The sequence below is a fragment of the Ochotona curzoniae genome, unplaced genomic scaffold (assembly GCF_017591425.1).
Source record: "Ochotona curzoniae isolate NIBS_2020 unplaced genomic scaffold, NIBS_Ocur_1.0 scaffold_2453, whole genome shotgun sequence".
In the NCBI taxonomy this organism is placed as follows: Eukaryota; Metazoa; Chordata; class Mammalia; order Lagomorpha; family Ochotonidae; genus Ochotona; species Ochotona curzoniae.
Genome location: NW_024467094.1, coordinates 4,777,648 through 4,801,121, shown reverse-complemented (window position 1 = coordinate 4,801,121; position 23,474 = coordinate 4,777,648). Strand labels below are relative to the sequence as shown.

At 43.5% G+C, this 23,474-nt stretch overlaps 1 protein-coding gene across 4 annotated transcripts in view; it reads left to right on the top strand.

The window, feature by feature from the left end:
• Positions 1-22,114, top strand: part of SHISA6 (shisa family member 6) — a 269,982-nt gene extending 247,868 nt beyond the window's left edge. For 2 of the 4 annotated variants that reach the window (XM_041001156.1, XM_041001154.1), the window contains 3 exons: positions 15,391-15,447; positions 19,072-19,224; positions 21,026-21,576. In XM_041001156.1, the coding sequence (XP_040857090.1) occupies positions 15,391-15,447; positions 19,072-19,224; positions 21,026-21,576 (761 nt within the window). Of the gene's footprint in view, positions 1-15,390; positions 15,448-19,071; positions 19,225-21,025 lie in introns of all 4 variants that reach the window. The other 2 variants (XM_041001157.1, XM_041001155.1) reach the window with 2 other exon arrangements.
• Positions 22,115-23,474: the final 1,360 nt, after the last annotated feature.

Genomic DNA, 23,474 nt, shown 5'->3' with positions numbered 1-23,474 from the left:
TAACTACTCAATTACCAGTGTAGTATCCAAGACAACATGGAAACCAGTAGCTACAGTTTTGTTCCAATAAAACTTTATAAAAAGAGATGATGGTTACCAAACTTGATACTTGATCAACTATAGCAAGGAAAGATATGAAATGAGTATAAATAGACGACTTCATTAGAAAAACACAAGATCGATGGAAAGAAGATGAAAAATACTTACTAATGTACATAGTTCATTAAAGTAACTCAGGCATATATATATTGTGTCCCTGAATAGGAAAAGGAGTTCAGTTGCCTCCAAGTTAATAAAAAGAAAAATATGAAACACCCCGCTACATTTCTTAATTCAACAAAATAGTAATACAATATATCTAGGAGAATAAACGGGTAATGTGAACATATTAGGTACACACACATGCAAAAAAAGTAAGATAGCTTCCTTGATAGACATTTCGATGTTTGAAGGTAGTATAAAATGTTAACGATGAAAACAGCATGAGAACAGTACCAAAAAATATAGAACAGTCAACATGGGATTATGTGCAATGAATTACTGTTCACAGAGAGAACACAGAGACACAGGCATTTGGTAGAAATCAGTGTTCACTTAATAACGCAGGACTGACGTGTACTTCTGTGCTCACTCAGAGACCCAGGACACTGGCACAGGCATGCAGGAGCGCCCAGCCGGAGGCAGGCCCAAGGAGAGGCTCTGGGACAAGAGCCTCCCCAGCAGCAGTCTACCTGCAGTGGGCTTCCCTAGAGGCACTTTTTTCTAAAAATAAGGAAAAAAAAAAAAAGGTTTATCTGAAAGGCAGATTTTATGGAGAGAAGGAGAGGCAGAGAGAAAGGAAGGGATCTTACATCCACTGGTTCACTCCGCAAATGGCTACAATGGCTAGAGCTGAGTGGATCTGAAGCCAGGAGTCCAAGGACTTCCATTCCTTTCACAGGCATTAGCGGGGAGCTGGACAGGAAACAGAGCAGGAGCAGTTGGGACCTGAATCAGCACCCATAGAGGATACCAGTACTATAGGTGGAAACTTAGCTTACCATGCCCTTCCATAGACACACATTAGCTCTCCTTTCTCTTTTATAAGAGGTGTTCAAAGAGCTCATAGAAAAAAAAACAAAGATATTATTCAAAGACCATGTATAGATGCCCAACATTCTGTACCATTATGTGCAGCTTTTCATCCCATTTCCCAATTTGAAGTCCCCTGATGGATTCCATTGCTGCTTATAATACGAGATTGGTCCTGAGTTATAATCTTTGATTTACACTAGCTTTTCATTTACCATCCAAATGGTCTCAAAACTACAGAACGAATATGAGTATGATTTTCTGGATTGAAATCCATTGACAGTTCACTTGGGAAAGCCTCCCTTACCAAGAATACAAATGGCCTGAATAATCATTTGTTAAATCATGTTGTCCTTCTCAACGGCTGATTATTTGGTCTAGAGTTAAGTTGGGTTTGCATAAAAACTAAGAAAAAGCAATGTCAGTTGATATTTAACCATTTTGCAATGCATTTTTAAAATCTCATGGATATAACAAAATGAATGGCATGTACATTGGAGATGAGAATGCCAAAAGAGAATTCGTGAAAAAAAAAAAAAGATCTCAAAATGTATTCCATGTGGGAAGAGAATAATTTTCAGAACCTAACCTGAAACCAGGCCGATAGTCGGTTCCAAAAATGGTTTTGTGAGCAAAAAACAAACATACTATTGAAAAGACAAGACATAGATGCAAATACTGACACAAATGATGGCATTTCAATGTAAGATATTTTCAAATTGAAAACAATGACTTTCAAACATTGGAAAATTGTACTCACCTTGGTAGCACACATACTAAAATACAGGGGGAACTGTTGTCATGTGTACCAGCTGGGGAAATCTGTACCCTTTACACACAGAACTCTTAAAAATTAAAATGATAAAATGACAATAAACATCTCCCCAGGAATAAGAAATTATCAGACATATTCAAATATCTTTCAAACGCAGAGAAAAAGAAAAAACTGGTTGATCTTAATAGTAATCAATGAGATACAAAGAGAATTGAATATGGGATACTGGTAGATACCTTCCAAGCCGGAAAATATCACTCTCACAAGAGACCAAACAAATGTGGTTCAAGATGAGGAAATGGGCACTGTGCTGGCATTGGGCTGAAGATTGCTGAGTCAGCTCAACAAACGGGACCAAAAACTATACCATTACCTTTATACTCATATTCCCTCTAGCCTAGAAAATTTGATTCTAGGAATTTTCCTTTGGGAGGATCATCGAGGATGCCCACACAGTTCTGCCTGTGAAGAGGAATAAAGCTTTGACTACTTCCATTATGTAAATGAGAACACCTCAGATCCTAACCAAAAAAAAAAAAAAAAAGAAAACAGGCTTAAACAACAAGGACCACAATAACACATAAAGACCGGGATGCTTTTAGGTAGCTGATTGCTAGGCTGCCACCCACAGTTAAACAAGTGTTCCCGATCAACTTGAAAAAGTATTTACATACTTTGATATTGAAAAAGCACCTTCCCAACTAGGATCCTTTTCAAATGTGAAAAAAAAAATCCTAAACAGTAACGTGTGTGAGTTGTATAGTTTTTACAAATGAAAACAAGCTGGTTGTTTTCTGAGGGGAGACCAACACTCAGCTGCTTCCAGATACCCAACAAATGAGCACAGGAATGGGGCACTTCCTCCAGACTTCACCCTCACTCCGCCACGCTTGAAGGGGTGCCTCCGAACACCATGTTATAAAGTGCTGGCAGCACCATTGACATGCCTGTTGTCAAGGTTAGTCATTCATTTCAGATGCGCTCTGCTCCGTGCTCCCCATACTTATGAGAAGAAACGCCGTGCGCATTTTTCACAAACAAAGCAAGGACAAGTTTTACAGCAGGAGAGTCTGACTCTGTAATGATGGCCGATGCCTCTCAAGCTAACAAGCTGCTTCCCTTCACCACGGAACTGCACGGACAAGGCTGAACGTGGTCCTTGTTCTTTTTCTTCTCCACTGGCAGAGTGGGCTGGTGGTTTGATCTATGATTGCAATATAGATAGGATTCCCGGGGCAGCCATCCTTCTTCAGGGCTGATTGGAGGAGACTGTGCCCCTGACCAGATGAACAGTGTTGGGTGGACATAGAATTTGCTCAGCTACGGTCACTAGGGGGTTCAGGAAGTGGCAGCATGGTTGGACGGTCTGGGTTCATCAGCCCGTGCCATTATTCACAGCCATGTCCCAAATAGTGTTCTGCTCTGAGCCTCAACGTTGACATCTATAAAATGGAGTTATTAGTGCCCATTTACAGCTTGGAGTTGCTGTGAGGATTTAATGAAGTAATACATATAAATAACCTAGACAATCCCTACAGTTTATTGAGTCTTCTATATTTGTTATCTGAACACTAATCAGTGATTATCTGCACTGATAAAACACCTTAGATCAGAGGAACAAGCTTTAGTGATCTATTGTGCACAATGAAAAATTGAGTGGGCCAGGAGCAGTGGCCTAGCAGTTAAAGCCCTCTCCTTGAATGCACCAGGATCCCATATGGGCGCTGGACCTAATCCTGGCAGCCCCGCTTCCCATCCAGCTCCCTGCTTGTGGCCTGGGGGAGCAGGAGAGGACAACCCAAAGCCTTGGGACCCTGCACCTGTGTGGGAGACCTGGAGGAAGCTCCTGGCTCCTGGTTTCAGACCAGCTCAGCACTGGCCATTGTGGCCACTCGGGGAGTGGATCAGCGAATGAAAGATCTTCCACTCTGCTTCTTCCCCTTTCTATATATTTGACTTTCCAATAAAAATTTTTAAAATAGACCTTTTTTAAAAATTCTGTCTATTGTGCAGAATGGTGACTGTAATAACATTGCATTACATATTTCAGAACCATTCAAAGATTAAGTTTTAAATATTCTCCACCGCAAAAAAATAATAAATACACCAGGCGAGTTAGCTTGATTGAATCATTCCACTAGGAAGACATAGATCAAAACATGACACTGTCCTGCATAAATGTATGTAATTATTAGTTGTCAAATAAAAATAAACATTGCTGATAAAATGCAAGTAGAGGGAATAGGGAAATTTTAAAGACTGGGAGAAGTGAAATGAACTTTAACAACTCCTTGGTTGATAAAAGACAGCCATGTAGAAGAGGAACTCCGATAGGGTGAAGAGAAAATGTGCAGCAAGATAAAACTTCCCTTAATTATTCTTAATTCCCCAAAATCTTCACAATATTTTATATTACTCTGTAATTACATGTATCTATGTACTCTTTCATTGCCTGGGCACTTGGTACAGTAGTTCATAGGCCAACTGGGATGTTCGCATTCGCCATCAGGGTGCCTAGATTCGAGTCCCAGCTGCACTACTGATTCAAGCTGCCTGCTAGGATGAGGCCTGAGAGGCAGCAGGTGAGCATAAAGGTAGTTGGGTCTGTCTCTTCTATTCCTCTGAGAGACCTGAATTGAGTTTCCAACTTCCATCTTCAGCTTGGCCCCACATACACCACTGGAGGCATTTGTGGAGTAAACCAGCAGATGGAACAACTCTCAAGAAATTACAGGTCATGGGTGTGTGCCCAGCCAGAAGCAAACACCTTTAGCACAAAGGATTGGAAAGTTCTGAAGGATGGCTAAGAACTGAGCAAGAGGTAATGGGGTAAGAGACATTACAGAGAAAGAAATAGTTTGGGAGGGTGATGATTGCATATAAAAGGAACTCTCTGGAAAGACAGGTAAGGATTTGGATGCTGGACCTTCCCTACGGCCATGGATAAGAAGGCAGGCGTGGGAGAGAGGAGGACGCCACGTTCTCCAGGTAGTCATGATTTAATGCCTAGAAGTACAGCGATGCATGCTGTTCTATAGAAAAGAAATCTGTTCTAATCTATCTCAGGTTACCTACCTTACCTCAGGGATAAGCTCAAATCTCCCCCACTGCCAGGAGCAGGAGTGGTGGTGTGGACTGGGTGAGGGGTAGTGAATGCTGCTACCACACTTGTGATGACTACAAGCAGGACAGTCCCAGCATCTCTCGGCTCAGACAAGCCTACAAATGTATTCATGGCTAGGGAGAATACCTTGCATGCACCTATTGGTGGTTTGCATGCTCAAGGCCCAAGAGGGTAATAGCATTTGAGAAAGACTGAAGTGGCAGCCAGTTAGGGTGAATCCAAAGCTGCAGAGACTGGAGGCAAAGAGGAAATCAGGAGGTGATCACAGCAATTGCAGAGTGTGGCAATCAATCAGGTCCCAGACTGAAGAGTCTATAAGCAATATGCACATTTCCTCTTGGTTTTGTCCTCTAAGGATCTCATTGATCAAGCCAATGTTGATACCTTTGGGCATTACTTGTTCCCTTTTCCCTACTCCCTTATGATTTGCTAAACAGAAACAACTTTTTTTTTCTCTGTCTTTGGCTGAGTTATCAATCCAAAGCACCTGACATCAAATCACCCTCTTCTCTTTCATCCCCTCCCGGCTCCAAACACGCACATAAAAAAACATACAAATGCGGGCACCCTCATATAGACACCCTGTTTATTTGTGCCACAGAGAAAGCCAGTCTGTTCCCTTAGCAGTTAAGCCTGGTATCAATGCCAGCAAATCCACCATCCACTCGGCCAGCGTGGGCTGCAGGAGTGAGGGACAATGCTCCCAAGACATCAGCTCATCACTGCTAGTGACCCACACGCTTTCGGTGGGCAAAGAGACCGCAGCTACCTCCTCTGCTTCCTTCACACAGCCTTGAACTCAGATGGAGATTGTTTTGTCACGTTGCCATCTTTCAGCCTATCGACCAATGAGTCCTGAGCGGTAATTAATTGTTGTGTTATCCTGCTCAATCCATCAGGAAGGCTGCTGGCCCCACCTGGGCACTGTGCCAAGACCCAGGACTCACTGAGAGGGAGAAGGAGGGGAGACTGATCATCTTTGGAGTGCAGATATGATCAGTTGATGAGTCCAGGGAGAGGCAGCGTGCCAAATTTAAGAGTGTAGATACACATCCCAGCAGAGAGGAACCCCAGGCAAAATCAGAGGATTGTTAGTCTTTATTCTTTGTACACCATGAATTTTGCTTTTCTCCCTTATGTGTCAACAGCTATGTCCAGACAACTCAAGCCTTATCCATTTCCCAGAACACCTGATCCCCTACAGCCAACCATTGGTCAAAGTGAGCAAATTTCTCCATGGTAAACAGTTTTTCCATCTGATCCTCTCTGTGGGTTCCTCACCCTGCTCGGTGTTCCTGGTGTTGACCTTTAGGGTCTAGTTCACTGAGCTGTTTGTTCTACAGTTGTTGGGTAGTTTTGATAAATGAGAAATCCCTGGTGATAGACATTTGGTATCTCGGTTAGGCCACCAATCAAAACACACTCATCATATCAAAGCTCTTGGATTCTGTTTCCTAGCTCTGCTCCTGACGCCAAGAGGCATCAGTGATGGCTCCATTGATGAGGTTCTTGCTACAAAGACTTGGATTGCCTTCCTGTGCCTAGGCTTGGGCCCCAGCAAAGGGACCAGCGTTGGCAGAGGGAGTCTTAGGGGATGAATCAGTGGCACTCAGGGAAATGAATCAGTAGATACGAGTTCTGTCACTCTGCCTCTCAAACAAACAAATTAACTGAATTCTAGAAATAGCAAAAGAGGCAAAAAGAGTGAAGCTGGGATATTTCATTTCAAGGCTGCCTTTCTGCACTTTCATGGCAGTCTAGCTCAATCCAACCTGATGGACTGAGCAAAATACAGATCGGAGGGCACTGTCTACTCGGCTCTCCTTGCCTTGGGGTCTCAGAAAGCACTCTAACTTCTTTGACCTCTCATCAGCAGTTTGGATAAACCTCGCTGTTCTGTTAATCATGCTAGGATACAGTTCATTCTTTGCGGGGGACCTATACTCTGTTAACTCCTTTCAATACACTGCCTTTATTAAAGCTCCCCCCCCCAAATACCCAAATGAATGTATATGCTTCCTATCCCCAGCTTGTCTACATTACATTAGGGGTAGATGAGGGAGTCCCATAGTCAATAAACAATCCAAAACAAGTTACTTGTGCTTGACTTGTCAGAGCCTTTAACATACGTAATAAGTATCCAAAAGGAAGGAGATAATAGGCAAGGTTCAAAGATTCAGAACCATTTTCAATCTCCCCAGAATTCAGAATCAGTATTTCATGTAATCCATGTCTACAAGAGCCAAAGGTGTTAAAGAAGTGGATTGCAAACCTACACGGCTCTGTAGAGTGCACACAGGAGATGTGGCAAAGGAAGATTTACCAGCTTTCAGACAATGAAGCCTCCTAGAAGAAATACAAACCTAGGAAATGGGACTCAAGACCTACTCTTTTCTCCCACCACAACAGAAAACTCCACTGTTCTGGGCTTCTCTCACCTGCAAAACACAGTGACTTATGTTTGCTCCACAGATGTTAAGCCTACTACTCACGGAACTGTTCCTTGTAATGAAATCTTAATAAAAGCCCAATTCAGAGAACAGATGGAAACAGAGCTGCCCTGGGTGAGATGGGGTGAGGGTAAGAAAGGCAGGCTGCTCTGTTGGAGACACTTTGCCTTGACCAGTGGCCCTTGCTATGCCTCCAGAGAACCCACAGGCTTCCCTAGAGCCACTTTGGAAAAGACTATCCTAAAACCATCCAGTTCCTGCTTTGATGCAAAAAAAAAAAAAAAAAAAAAAAAAAAAAAAAAGGTATTTGCTTGAGTTACTGCTGGCTCCCATCTGGAGGAAGCAGAAGCTGTCATTGAGTCTGCACTCAGATAGGGCAAGGCCAGCAAGTGTTATTATTATTCCTGAATCTGTGATGGTTTGGGGCAACAAATACTTGCCTCAATACCTCAGGATAAACTTTGAAATTGACTTTTTTTTTTCCTTCCTAGGACGTGTTGTCAGTGTTTAATGGTTTTGGCTAGCCCATATTCTAACTATTCAAATATGAGAATGAGTCTGAAATCTAGACAAAGATGGGATTCTCTCTGGATACAAAGTGCTTGGCCTAAATTGCATTGGAGATCATTCTGATACTGAAAGCTACCTGTAAGTTCTACAGGAAGAAAGAACTCAGTCAAAGCTCCACACTATCCCCCCCGCCCCACACACAAACACTTATTTTTTTACCACCTCTGTTCAGTATCTCTTCAGCTGATCACTGAGCTTTCCAGGCTATTAGGGAGCTGGAGAGTGACAGGGGAGCTAGGTGAAGCTGGTCATGCTCCAGAGAGAAGGCTGGCAGATGCTTTCCCCCAGAAATCAACCAAGAAGCTGAGAAAAATATATGTGTGAAAGCAGCCATTCCCATGCTTTGGAAACTGACCCCAAGTATATAACACTCTGAGAAGAGTTTATGCTTCAACAATTGCTGAGCTTGAGGTAAGAACAGTGAGAGTTCATTAGCTTTACAAGGTGCTCTGTCACTTCCCCAGCGGTTCCATGAGGTGAAATCAAGCTGAGTGTTCTGGCTACCCTGCAGTACACTGTGTGCGCTGGCTGCTCTGCTTCTCTGGTAGCAGCAGACTTGCTAGATTTGGAGCAACGGCCAACATGCCTGCCCTTTCATCACAAACACATAAGCAGCCATGAGATGAATACCTCATCCCATGTCCTCAACAATAGTGACCTGAGGTCATGGGGAAGACCTCTCCAAACTTCCAAAGAAAAACTATCAACCCAGAATGGCCTATGGAGGAACAAAGGCGAAATAGAGACACTTGATTTACTAAGAGATGTGATTTTTAAGAAATGGTAAAGAAAGTTTATAGGCTGAAAGGAAACAGCCACTAGACAATTATTCAAATCCATCAAAAGACACGAAAGCACAAAAATGATACACATGCCGTTAATACAAGAGTCTCTGATAAGCATGTCTTCTCACACGTCTAACTCTTTAAAAAGACACAAAATATAAAAGGTGATAATGTTAATACTCCACCATTGGGTAAACGTAAATGTATACATATGTAGATGGATGTAATATAAATGATGGGGACAATACAAAGGAAGAGGGATCACCATGTTTCCATATGCTTCTGGAATTATGTGAATTCTGATACTGTGACGATACTGTAACCATTAAGAAAATTACTGTAAAAGCGTAATGTTAGTATCAGAGGAACTAAAATGGTAACGGAGTAGGTGTTTGGCACAGTAGTTAAACCGTTGCTTGGGATAGTCGTAATCCACACCAGAGTCCTTGGTTTCCAGTCCCAGCTCTGCTTTCCATTCAAGCTTTCTGCTAATGCACACCCTGAGAGGCAGCCACGAAGGCCCAAGTGTTTGAAGCCCTGTGTTCACACTAGAGACAAGGATTAATCTCCAGGTGCCTGGGTTCAGTCTGGCCCAGCCCCAGCTGCTAAATACTATTTGGGATTGAGCCATCATATGAGCTTACGTTTCTCTCTCTCCAATAATAATAATAATAACAACAACAACAACATAGTGTAGATATCATGTCTGTGATTCAGAGTGCCAGACAGAGTAAAGATGTCAACTCTTCCCCCACCAAACACATATATTTAATGAAATTCTTTAAAGCAACTTGTTTTTAGCTATATTGTAATAAAATTTATATGAAAGGCATGGAACAAGAATAGCTAAAAGAATTTGAAAAGGAAAGTGGGAGAGATCAACCTACACAGTTTCAAGAAATATCATATGTCTACAGTCATCAAAACAGTGTAGAATTGGCAGAGGTGTAGACATGCAGATAAATGAAATTAGAATAAAATCCCCAGAAACAGTCATACAAATATATCCCACAAACGTGTTTTGACAAAGGTGCTAAAGCAAGTCAATGACAGAAAGATGATTTTCAAGAAACTATCCTGATGCAGGTTGATATCCAAAGAAAAAAATTAACACTAAGTCACAGCTTGTGTAAAAATTAGTTAGAACGTATTGTGTAAAGCATAAAATGATAATAAAACATTAAGGAAAAAAACAGTTGGCTTGACCCAGAAGCACAAACAATAAAACAGACAAAAATTAATAAATTGGTAAAACAGGACATTTATTCTGCGAAAGACCCTGTTTGAAGAATTGCAAGGCAAGCTACAGATGCGCAGAAAAGGACTAGTTTCTAGGATATAAAAAGAAGCCTCAAAACTTAACAGGAAAAAATGCAACCTGATCATAACATGGACAAAAGTAAAACTATTTCACTAAAGAGGACATAAACTCATGGAAACACACTCAACATATTCAGCATTAGGGACATGTCCATTAGATCCACAATGAGATACCTCACTACACACCTGTCATGGATACAAAAAATGGAAAACATAAATAGAGGATAAACAAATGCTGGTAAGAATACAGGGAAATAAGACAACTCTTGCATGTCTGATTTGACTGTATAATGTACAGCTGCACTGCAAGACATCTGGGGAGATTCTTTAACCAAGTAAACATGAAACTGTCATAACCTCCATTAATTGCACTGCTAGGTACAGTCGAATGTCAAAGGGCACTTCAGTCAGTGATGGACCAACATTTATGAGGTTTCTTAAAATTACACTGTTTAGCAGAAATGTCCTGGCCAGCTTCTGTTATGAAACTGTGCTCCATGATGGTTGTACAAGGACCAAATCACCTATTGACATATTTCTCAGAACACACTCCCTTTGCTAAGCAATGCATGACTATATTTGTATCAGATAAGTGAAGAGTTCTGTTGACACAGAAACCTGAAAACCATGATTGCTTACAGAAGCTCCATTCCCAATATTTCAAAACTGAAGAGAACTCATATGTCCTTCAGCCAGTAAATGCTAGAACTATGATATTCTCATATCATACAGTATTTATGACTAAGCAATAAAAAATAATCCATGCATAGTTTTTGTAGCTTAAGTTTATCATGAAAATTTTGAAGACATTGTATTCATGGATTTGAATTTTTTCATCAAAATAAAAATCATTTAGAGAACATATGTACATGTAGCCCTTTCGTGTAATTTGGATATCGTGGTTGGGATACAAAGTAGGATTACTGAATGAGACAGCCATATAGAAACCCCATTTACCCTTTGCAAACTGGCCTCTGAAGACAGGCACCATTGCTTTTGCTGCGTTCTATTCATCGATGCCAATGGTCCCTGGATTTCAACATCCTGCAACCCATGGTGGAATAATGGGGTTCTGGGGAAGCATGTGAGGCTAGAAACTTAACCATGGCCATCTGTGGAAAAAACAAGCTGCCATGTCTAAAAAGTGACTTTGTATGTTCCAAACTCTGATGACTACTCATAGTTGGGAATTCAGCCATACACACAGACCCAGTCAACTGTCCTCTTGTGATTTTTGATGCAAGAACTCAAACTGACCTGAGTTGAGTCAGGGAATCCCACTCGGTCACAACAGCTGTAGCTGTATGAAGAAGAGTGGGAGCTGAAGATATTACTGTGCAAGGAAGGGAAAGATACTCCACTAGAAGTTGGGACAATTTTCTGAGCAGGAGGAATGACTTTCAGCTCTCAGGACAGTCCAGAAAGTCCCAAAGCACATAAGGTAGATAAATTCATATGTATTCTCAAAGGAGGCAAGCTTAAAACAACATGACACAGAGAGGTTATATGTAAAAGGATAGGCAAAGTTTATCGGGGAAATGCAAACGAAAAAAAGCTGAGTGAGCAATATAAATATCACCCAAAGAGGACTTAAAAGTTAAAAAAAAAAGACCATTAAATAGGACAGAAAGTGGTATTTAACAATGATAAAGGATACAGTCCACAAAGAAGACATAACACATCACAAGTTTTTGTATGCAGAATCATGTTGCTATGAAATACATAAAAACAAACAACTCTATAATAGATACAGTGAGAGAATGACAAGAACACAAGAGTAGTGGGAGACCTTAGTGCATCTCCTGTAATCTTCAACAGATGAAACACACGAAGGATGAATTAATGATACAGAGAAACTGAATAATGCATCCACATGTCTGATTTAATAGGTACATGTCAATTCTGAATTCTAGAAAAAGACAATATCCTTTTCCACTAAGTACTTATAAAATATTTACAGTAATTGATCTTATATTAACCCACAACAGAAATCTCAACAAGTTCCAAAGAGCAGAACTTAAAAAGGTCCTGTGCTCTGACCACAGTGCCATAAAAACGAAAATTAACGGCAGAAGTTCAAACCAACAAACCCAAATGCTTTGAAATTTAATGACACTCTACTAAAGAACTCTGAGGTCAAAGAGGAAATCAGGGATGCAATTATGGATCATTCAGAACACTGTGTACTGATGCTCGTGGGATACTGCCAGAGATAAATCCACAGCTAAAATGCTGCTATTTACAAAAAAAGAATGAAAATAGATGGAGTAAAGATTCAAGCCAAGATATTAGGAAACAGGGACAAACCAAACCAAGGAAATGTAGGAGGCAGGAATGAACAAATCTTAAGATTATATAATGCTTTAAGACCATATTATAAAAGCAAAGCATGATTTATTTATTTGACCGTAGAAACTGAGAGCTAGCATGTAGAGTAGAAGAGGTGGTTGTATGAAAAGGAATAATGACTTCAACAATTTGTTAATCCAGAAAACAATGATGTGGAAAATTAAGAAAAAAATCATAGATATTCTCTGATACATGGCGATGGGTGGGGAGTCATGTTATAATTTTAAGCAAATAAAACATTGAAAATGCACAATGAACAAATGTTTGAAAAGAATAAGTAACTAGCAATTACATCTAGAATTACAGAGGGTGAGCCAATCAATATGTTAGGATTATGTTGTTGCATATGAGAAGGTAGCGCACATGAGTCTAAAGGATGTGGCCTCGTCAGCCTGGGATTAACCCCAAATTTACCTGCGTATTATGTCACAATGAGCTCAATTTTCAACCTCCCCACACTTCAGTTTCCTTATCTGTATGTTGTTGATGATATGAAGAAACAAGAAGGACCCATCTCTTGCCCATAGAAAAAAATACTAGTGTCTATTTGTTCCCTCAATCTTCCAAAGAACAGAGATTTCATATGCTATATGAATAGTTTCAAGGTATATAAAAGGATGGAATACAATGCAGTTGGCTTTATAAAATCATTACCTTAATACAACAGTCTTAGCACAAAAATTACAACTTAATGAATGTGCATAAGTATATATGTGTGTGTGTATTTATATATACGTACATATAGAATTCAACATTTTGATGAAATAACAAGGCATCAGAACCAAGCTATGTATTTTCCAGGAGTAGATGAATAGTTAACTATGAAAAAAAATCTATCAGTCTCCTTTGTCACTCTGCTAGGAAACTGACAGTGTTTTAAATTAGAAATGTTGTTTTTAGTTATTAGTCCAAGAAAATGAGACATAATCAGAAATTTACATTCTTCAGTCTAACACTAAATCCTTACACAACCTATCAAGATACAGAGATATGCTTAAGTATATCATACTAAAACAAATGTACAATGTTTTAATGATACATAAAGAATAGACTATTTGGTAGAAAGACTGTTATAAAGCTATATAAAATATTCTAAAACATGAAAACATATTCAGATATGCTGTTGTTCAAGTGTGAATAAGATTAAAGCAGTATGTGTAATATGCTTCCTGATGGAAAAACTACATATTTTTATTTACATATATGTAGCATTTCATTTGTATTTTTGCTTTCACCACTAGAAAAATGCTCCAGTGAGTAGCCTCACATATTTGTCATTTTTTGTGCAAGTGTCAGAATCAAATCACTGTTTTAATCCATTTTAGGAACTGTAATCTGTATGCAAAATGACATGTATCCAAGATTATTCATTGCGATATTATTTGAATGCTTCTGTGTGTGCATGTGTGTGTGTGTGTGCGCGCGCGCAGGCGGGCACAAAGGGATGATATCACACATATTCTTTTATGATAGGCGAGAAATTAAAGGAAATACAATGAAATGTCACAATGGTTATTTTAGGACTGTTTTAATTTTGCTCTGTTTACTTAATTTAAGAAACTTTCTTCTTAATGTCAAGGTAGGAATAAAACAAAATGCAAGCAAAAATTCTTTAGGGAGATCCAAACTAAAGGAAAATCACTGGATTTGCAAGCCAAATATCTAAATTCAAGATATTTATCTTTTGCAAAAATTCATCTGTTAAAAATTTACAATAGAATATCATTAAGGTATTTAAGGAATTTTATACAGTGTCTGGGTAAGATTAGACCAATGACATGTATTTATTCTGCTTCAATGCATTCCCCATTCATATGAAGATCACTGGGAAAGTTTATTTCTGAAAATTTTCAGCATGATGTATGGAGCACAATCAGCTTCTAGAAATCAACAGTGGAACCTGAATTATCCACAACCGTTGCCTGGTAATATCTGGATCATGACAGAAGACACTAGAAGCACTTCTCACCAACTGCCAGTTTCCACAAGGAACTCTAGCTTCTCCCATTTCTTTCACTTATTTCTCTGGTGCTGCCATATTGCTTGGAAAGAAATGAAACCAATTTTCTCCTTGGTTCTTAGGTATAAGTAAAGCAAAAAAAAAAAAAAAAGAAAGAAATCTATCCTTTATCTCCTTTCCTGGATTTTTCTCTCTAGATTAAATTCACATTCAGGGTAGAACAGACTCTACTGGCAGAAAATAGCCTCTCCCTTGGCTATCAGTCTGTCTTGGGAAAGAACAGCATCTTCACGTGAGAAATTCTGATCTACTGATCAAATCCACATTCCAAATGGATAGTGTGTTTGACAGATTAAAGAGTCCCAGTCTTAATCCAAGGAATTATGTAAAGATTCCATTGACTTAGGAAATTTTGTCTATCAGGAATATACCGATGTCTTGGAAGTGGCCAGAGCATAGAGTTAAAACAAACCTTGACAAACAGTCATGTCTGGATTTATAGGATGGCTATAGTTAGGACTCAGGTACTTACCAGATACGGAAGATGAAGAAAGGGGAATGGGGGGGAAAGGCTCAAATTTTACATTCTAAGAGCATGGAACATTAGAACCATATCCTCTTTCTGATTAATCACACCGTGATACACTAATTTCCAAAGAATCTACTTTCCCAGCTCAGTCCCCTATCCCATGGTAGTATACTTGCCAAATGCTCCTTTGTCTTCACCCACCCTCACCCCAACCAAACCTCCATGGCTGGTCAACCACATTGAGGGATGTGGGTGAGTCACCGTGGCAACAGAGCTAGTCCTGGTACAGAAGTAAACAGACAGAAATGTCAGGACAAGTTTCTCTGAGACTAATAATACTTTTACCCTGCCTTTCTTAGAAGTGTTTCCTTTGAGCAAGAAAGAGAAGCCACTGCTGTTTTGACGACAGTGGAATGTCTGAACCCTTGTTTACAAATTTCTTTTCCATTGCTTTCAGGTGACCATCAGTATAATCATCCGATTTTAAGCAGTGCTACCCAGACCCCTACACATGGTGAGAGACGATTGAGTACACTCTGCTTTTCTTTCACACTCAGGTGGCTCTATTGTACCTGCTGATGCCTGTTGGGGCATCAATGCATGAAGCTGGGAAGTACAAAGAGCCATGTGTTGACCTTCCTCCATGGCCACAATGCTTCTCTGTCACTTTCAGACCATTGTCCCTTGGTGTTTCTCTAATATCACAATGGTCTTCTGCCATGGAAGGAGACGAGCTAGAGCCTGTATTAGCCCATTTCTACTTTCAGTTTATATCACTTCTTGACTCATAAATCCCACAAGACCATGGCAAAGAGTTAATACTCTCCTTTGCCCTGTGCTACTTGTGGTATCACTTACGAATGATATGAGAGTTGGTTAAGCTATCTCCAACCTCTCCACAACCAACTAAATTTGAGAAAACTCAGAACTGATCTGGGTTTCAGCACCCTGGTGGGGGAACAGACTGTAAGTTGTAAAATTGAAGAGTGTTCACACAGTGTCAGAGGATCACAAGGCTGCGTTTCCCACTTAGGCTACAACATCCTCTCACCAGATCATAGTCAGAACTGCAGAGGGAAAACTTTTTGTTTACATTTGCTCAAAACTCAACAGAACATAAGACAGCCATGTAAACTGTGAACTATTAGTCATCCTGACTTTTTGCTGTAAGAGGGTGAAAGCATCATTAGAGTTGTAGGGGAGAGAGAAACTCAAAGTAAATTCTGAGGCTCACCCGACAGGCATCCCCGACCCCCATATCAGACTACGCTAAGGTTGGAGAAGGTGATAATTAGCAGAGGGCAACTGAATATTTTTACATGCCCTTGAATGCCGCACTCCCAGCAGCAATACAAGTACGTGATGAAGGCAACAAGTATAGTCAGATGTGTCAGGTTGTGGAGTTTCAGAAAAATTACAAATAGGAAAGGCTAATCTTAATGGTAGGAATAGAAAGGAAAGATTCAGACATTAAACACTCTGAACGGAAGATTGAGACAGCCTCATCACTAACTGAACGTGGCTTCTGTGAAGCAATTTTGAGTAAAATTTCCAGCTAAGCTAGAATAGAACAAAGGGAACCAGGTCTCAACACCATGTAAGGAATCAGAAATAGCCAGTGTGCACAGGGGATGGAGTCATTGATGGTGGGCTTAGATCTGGAAACCTAGATTTAGACAGGACTATAGGATATGCAAGAAAAACTATCCAGCAGGCAGTTAGGTATGCAAAAATGAATCGTTCGGGGATACTAGAGCTGAAGATAGAAGTTAAGCTTTTGAGGCAGTAACAGAAGCCTCAGGAGTAGAGACAATCTGTGCAAAAATGCTAAAAGAGAGAAGCAGAAGGCAGAGGCAGGGAGCCTGGGGGATGCCCATGGTGATGAAGCAGAAATAGGAAAAGGAGCCAGAAAAGGCAAATGAGAGCTCCTACATTCTGAAACAACAGCACTGATCTGACTTACTCAGAGGGAGCCAACATGTGCACATACTCCCAAACACAGGAGGAGGAACCATTCTACCCTCCGTCTCTTCTTCCTGTCTTCCCTCTTGCAGTCAGTGCAAGGAGAAGTACATGGACCCAGTCCCTGTCCTTAAGCAACTCACAGGGCCATGGGAGCAGAGTTTTCTCTACAGTCCCTTCTTGGATGTCACACATTTCCCAGGAACTAGCAGAGCGACTAATTAGAGTCTGGGTCGACTCTGATTAACCAAAAAGCATTCGTCGGAACCTTACTTTGTGCCAAGTGCAATGAAGGAATCAGGAGAAAAAAAGTGGAAAGCAATACTTCTGCTGCCAAGGAGATTGTATTCTTCAGAGATCAACAAGATCCACTCAAGTCAATTTATTGGAGAGTGGTTAGATATTAAACTGGGTGAAACAGTGTAGAAGAGCAATATGGATTAAAGAGCAGATACTGTTGTGAGCTGCAAATATGCAATATTGTTGCAGCCAACAGCCTTCAGTGAAGTTGGAATCTGATAGAGGAAATACAAAGAGGGACGTTTCAGTATGAGGCAAGGCTTAAGCAAAGGAGCAAGGATAGTCCTGATGGAGTTCAAAGGCAAGACAGAGCTGTTTTGCTCCAGGGAAGGGCAATGGTCCCCCAGAGAGAGTACACTTGGGAGAGGGTGAGCTGAGTGACACCCTCAGTGGGAGGTTGACACCAATGGGCAGAGGCAAGTGTGTTCTCTAGCATGGACCAAAGTGAAGCAACAAGAGCCGGAGAATTAGCGGTTGTTAACCAGCTCTAGGGAGCAGCACTCCCAGCTTCCTGCCCACTCCACTGCGTGGCATGTGTCCTGGTCCATGCCAGGGAGGCTCTTTCTGTACAGCATGTTCTGATCTCGCAGGGATGCAAGCATCCCCACCCCCTCACATATGTACCAAGCTGGCGGGATCAGTAGCATATTGGCTGAAATTCCCTGGCTCAATCCCCAGTATTGGGAGGGTGACAATGCAGGCAGGAAAGCGACATAGAAACCAGGAGTTCCCTGTGCTTGGGGCTGCCCTTGGATAGGGCCTAGAAGGGCTTCTGTATGCTCCAAGGCATAGAATTTCTTGCTGTGGTTTTGGCATAGTTCTCCCACAGTATCGAATTCGAATTTCCTCCTGCTCAAAATTTCTTTGGTCCTCAGATTTCCCGACCAAACAGGGTACAGAATGATGCAACCAGACAATAGCCTCCTAAACACCTCTTATCTGGGAATAACACCCTTGCTTTTGCCGGTATATACACCGGCTGACTTTCTGTTGTGGTGCCTCCCCCTCTGTCAGTCACCCATAGAATGCTTGTCTTCTGTCTTGGAACCTCTGTTCCTCTCTGCCACCTGCCCCCACCACCTCCCACCTTCACAGCCACTTACTCACCTTCCTCTCCTGTGCTATCTCTAATCTGCCCCTCCCTCCCCAGCCAGTTCACCCTGCATGGTGCCCCCATTGGTCATGTACTCACTTCCTTTTCACTTTATCCTCCATGCTTTTCTCCAGGTTTAGCATCGGTTTCTTTATGTTAGTCTCAGGGATTTATCCCAGAGGAAAGACGAAGTAAGAGTAGGGAAGATGTGCCAAGCACTTTTGTCCATATTCTTTACCCCAGTAGCTTTGGAGTTAACTAAGAGAATTAAATGGTGGTGTTCTCACAGTGGCTTGCCAGACCCCAGGCTTGGAAAGGCCCAAGGTAGAAAGAGCTATGTGAGAGGTGGAATGATATGATGGAAAGAGTGTGGGCTGGAGTTTAAGTGGGGCTGCCTGCTAAAATCAGTTCTCTCAGAGGTACATAAACAAGTTTCTACAGTTGCTCCAAACTCAGAGTTTCCTGCACCTGAGGGCTGTGTTTGTCTAAAGCTACCAGGGAAGGCACACAGAAGTGAATGATCTTAGGATATCCCTCTGCTCCATCAGGTAGACAAAGCAGCAATGCATGTGAACAAAGAATCCACTTCTTAGTCTCAGAGTTGAGTCTGCTATGCATCGAAGAGTCAGTTGCTATGTGTCCCAGCACAGAGAACCAGGAAAGCAGGATAGGGATCCTGATCAGGGATGGGGCAGAAAATGAGGAGGGGGAACTCAGGTGCTTCCCTCTTTCTGTACAGTCTTCTTTTTTCCTAATTCAATGCACCTCTCCCTTTCCTTGCAGAGAAGCCAAGAAAGAACAACATCCTGACATCGGCCACCGAGCCCTATGACCTCTCCTTCTCACGCTCCTTCCAGAACCTGGCTCATCTACCCCCATCCTATGAGTCTGCAGTGAAGACGAACCCTAGCAAGTACTCATCTCTGAAGAGACTAAGTAAGCTGAGTTTCTTCCTGGGTTGGGGTTTGTCCTCGGGAAGGGTGGGTCTCCATGAGATCCTCTTATGTCTCACTCTCCTGTTCCAAATCCATGACACTCCTAAGAACAAAGAGTTGGAAGGAAGAGTAATAAAAAATAATAATAATAAAAAGATCCTGGCTTTTGTCATATAGGGCTGAGCTCTCTCTCCCAGTAGCCAGACTGCAGAATCCTCAGGCAGCACTTCAACTCATGTGAAGAAAGTTTTCCACCAATCTGTACCTCACTTGCCTTCTTCAAACCATGGCTCTATGATTGCCTCATATCTTACACTGTAACAGAGGCTAGCAATGGCAAGAACTTTGAGGGCTCTTTCAGGGACCCATAATCAGATCCCTCACGAATCTATCCAAGACTGTTTTAAGGACCTGAGAATTTCCACATCTCACACAAACACTAGTTCATCAGTCAGGTCTAATCCATCCAGTGAGCCCAGCTCTACCACTTGGGTCTGGAGAGGCCCCGAGTACTGATAGGTTTAGGACACCAAAACCTCTTTGAGGGATAGCCCTATGTTCCTAGTTTATTGGCACTGAGATCTCCTCCCCTCATTTCCCCCATGAGTCTCTTTTGATGATTATCCATCTGCAGTTGGAGCCCCAGAGCAGAGCATTTGCTTGAAACTTTAGAGTAGCCTACCCTGGCCTGATATCAGGTGCACATAAGCCACCCCTGTGGTTGAACATCAGGTTTCTACGGTTACAGGTGGGTGATCTGAGAAATCTGACAGATGCCCCCAAAAAGAGGGAGTGCGGTTCAGGAGGCATAATATACTCATCAGGGAGCCCACTGGGCCAGCAGAAGAGTAGGCAGTTTTTTCTATACTTGGCAGAGACTCACAAGGCTTCGTTCCTGAAATCTGGGCAAGGCAGGATTGTGTGTGTTCTTGGTAAGCTGAAAGGCATGGGGGCAGTGTGAACTTGGATGAGCTGCACATGGAGACTGTTGCAGACTGCTTGTTTTGTGGGCCCAGGCAGAGTCAGTATAGCACCTGCTGCTGCTGAGGGTGTGTGGAGCCTGGGTGCCCATGTGCTGCCTTCTTGTACATTGGCTGTTGCTCCAGAGAAGGTGTTACTACGTTCCTAAGTTACCAGTGAGGCATTTTCACAAGTGCTTCCTAGTCAGAGCATCTTATTTCACTCCAGCAAGAGGCTGCTTCTGCAACTAGGCTTCCATCAAGACAGGCTTCAGACTGCATGGGAAAGCTGAACAATGTTCCCTGGGAAGCATTTTAGAGAGACATAGAGCCACTCTATGTCAGGCCCATGGTGTACCAGATCCTGCATAGGAGCAGGGCAAGGCCACGGAGTTGTGTTTGCTGTCAACTCTGCCATGAACTTACTGGGAATCTTGAAAAAGTTCTTTAGCTTCCTGTCACTGTCCGGAGCATCCCAAGACTCTAAGCTTGTAAGAGATGCAGATTCTTGCCTCCATCCACGTTTCCACCACCGTTCCTCACCCCCAAATGCCAAACATCCCACCGCCTGAATCTGGACCCACAAATAATAAGCCCCATAGAGGGGTCTGTGCATTGCACACAGGTGCATAGGTTCCACCTTCTTGAGCCTCCAAGTCCCACTCCGTAAATGACACAGGTCTACCTGTTAGCCCTCCAAAGCTTACAGGGTGTGTGTGTGTGTGTGTGTGTGTGTGTGTGTGTGTGTGTGTGTGTGTGTGTGTGTGTGTAGGGGCGTGGGGTTCTACCTGTATCTTGGCACAGTTTCACTCCAATTGTCCTTTCTCTGTCTCTTACCTACAGCCGACAAGGAGGCTGATGAGTACTACATGAGGCGGAGGCACCTGCCAGACCTGGCTGCCCGCGGCACCCTCCCACTCAATGTCATCCAGATGTCGCAACAGAAGCCGCTGCCACGGGAACGACCCCGCCGGCCAATAAGGGCCATGTCGCAGGACAGGGTCCTGTCCCCGCAACGGGGCCTGTCAGATGAGTTCGGCATGCCCTACGACCGTATTCTGTCTGATGAGCAGCTGCTCTCCACGGAGCGCCTGCACTCCCAGGACCCGCTGCTGTCCCCGGAGCGGACGGCCTTTCCCGAGCAGTCCCTGTCGCGGGCCATCTCCCACACGGACGTCTTTGTGTCCACGCCTGTGCTGGACCGCTACCGCATGACCAAGATGCACTCCCATCCCAGTGCCTCCAATAACTCCTACGCCACCCTGGGCCAGAGCCAGACAGCAGCCAAGCGCCACGCCTTTGCCTCGCGCAGACACAACACAGTGGAGCAGCTGCACTATATCCCCGGCCACCACACCTGCTACACGGCCAGCAAGACGGAAGTGACCGTGTGACTGATGGTGCAGGGCCAGGGCCACTGGGCAGGATGGGGCAGGCTGAGAGTCGAGAACCTCTCCTTCTCCCCTTCTATTAAAAGTGGACGTGGGACAGCTTTGTCCAGAAAGTCATACCTCTCCAGAGACACTGCCCTGATGGCCTGGCCTCGCATCTGGAGTGATCATGCCCCCTCTTCTCATACAGTTAGTGGCGGGTGAGCAAGGCAAGCCGCCAAGTCTCACCCAGTTCCCCTACCCCATCCCCAATCTTGACCAACTCCCTTCAGTCTCACGCTCCCTCCTCCCCCTCCTGGGGACTCAGCTGCAGGTTCTGTCAACCAAGAGACCCTTGTCTGACCCGGGGTCCACAGCTGCCTGGGTCTGCAGTGGCCAGCAGGTATGGTCAGTGGGCTGACTGAAGAGACTCTGTCTCATTCCTTTACCTAGAACCGCATCACAGAAATCTTCTAGTGCCTAAAAACTGCCTGCTTTCTCTCTCACAGCCAGAGAGCTGCTGTGTCCATAAGCACAACAATGATTCTCTTCTGCCTGCTGGAACCCTCTAGTCCCTGCTAAGTGACCCTTCCTTTGTGGACCTTTCAGGGCCCCAACATTTCCTCTCCCACACCAGCCCCCATGCTCCCTTCAAACCCTGGAAACAGGGAGAGCTTTCCCTTCCTTTCCCAGTTCCAGCTGGTTGCCCTGCCCTTTCTCCCTTGGGGCAGGGATGGGACCGTGCTCCTGCCTGTGACCAGGTTGTGTTACCCTTGAAAGCTATGGGGTTTGAGCTCTTGTCCTCCCAGAAGGGAGTAAAGATGGGATGTAGGGATATTTGGGGTGGCCTCCCCAGCTACCTGTTTCTCCTGACACTTCCTTCAGGCTTCCACATCTGAGCTCTATCCAAAACTCAGGCCCACCTTTCCCCCAACCCTGCCCCAGGAGGTACCTGTAGGGTTCCAGAGAGTCAGGGTGGGGAGGGCCATGGTGATGCCCAGGATCTCAGGAGCTCACCATTGCCATCACCCTGCACTCTGCGTGTTTCTTCCCATGAGTATCCAGGCAGGATGGAGGCAGAGGTTTCTAGAGAGAAGATGCTCTGTCCCCAAGGTGATTGCCCTGCACCTGCACGCTCCTGTCTCCCCAGCTCTGCCCACTTGCCTGGGCCCTTCTCTGCTAGAACTTAGTTCCCCTTCCTGCCTTCCCACCTCCATCCAGGGCCATACAGCTCTATTCCTCCTTCTCAGCTGCTGCTGCTGCTGCTCCAGACCCATGTCTCTTCAAGCGGTAGCTATTGGCCTGGGGCTGACTGGGCAGCTTTTCCCTTGCATCAGTCCTTCCCTGCAGTGGGAGAAGCTCACATATTCTGCAGATGATCCCTGCTCACAGAGAACTAAATGGGATCTACTTTCCCCAGCTCAGATAAGAGCCCAGGGCAAGGGACTCAGAGAAGGGGCTCCCCAATTCTCAATACCAGGGCACCCTCCTGGGGTTGGACCTGGGAAGAATCAACCCTAGACAAGTGAATTAAGGGAATCCTAATAAGGTGATGGTCATTGATCTGATGCCAACAAAGCCCTTCACTGGGATTTTACTGCCCTGGGTTCTGAATGGATGACCCTTCCAAAAGTGTGTGAGTTGGTGAGGATGGGTGGGGGACAAGTCCTCTGTGTCAGGCCTGGGTACTGTGAAATCTCACCATGTTCACAGATAACAGGGGAACCCAAGGACTGCCTTCTCTTACTGCTTTCACAAACCACAAAGCTCTCATCTCCTTCTGCCCTCCCCAACGTGAGGAAACACTTGCATGCAACACGAGGGAATGAAAATTGGAGGCCATGAACACTGCCCTGGCTTCCCCCATACCCATGCCAGAGGCGGTGACCCTGGGACTGTGGGGGTGGGAAGCCAGGGTCAGC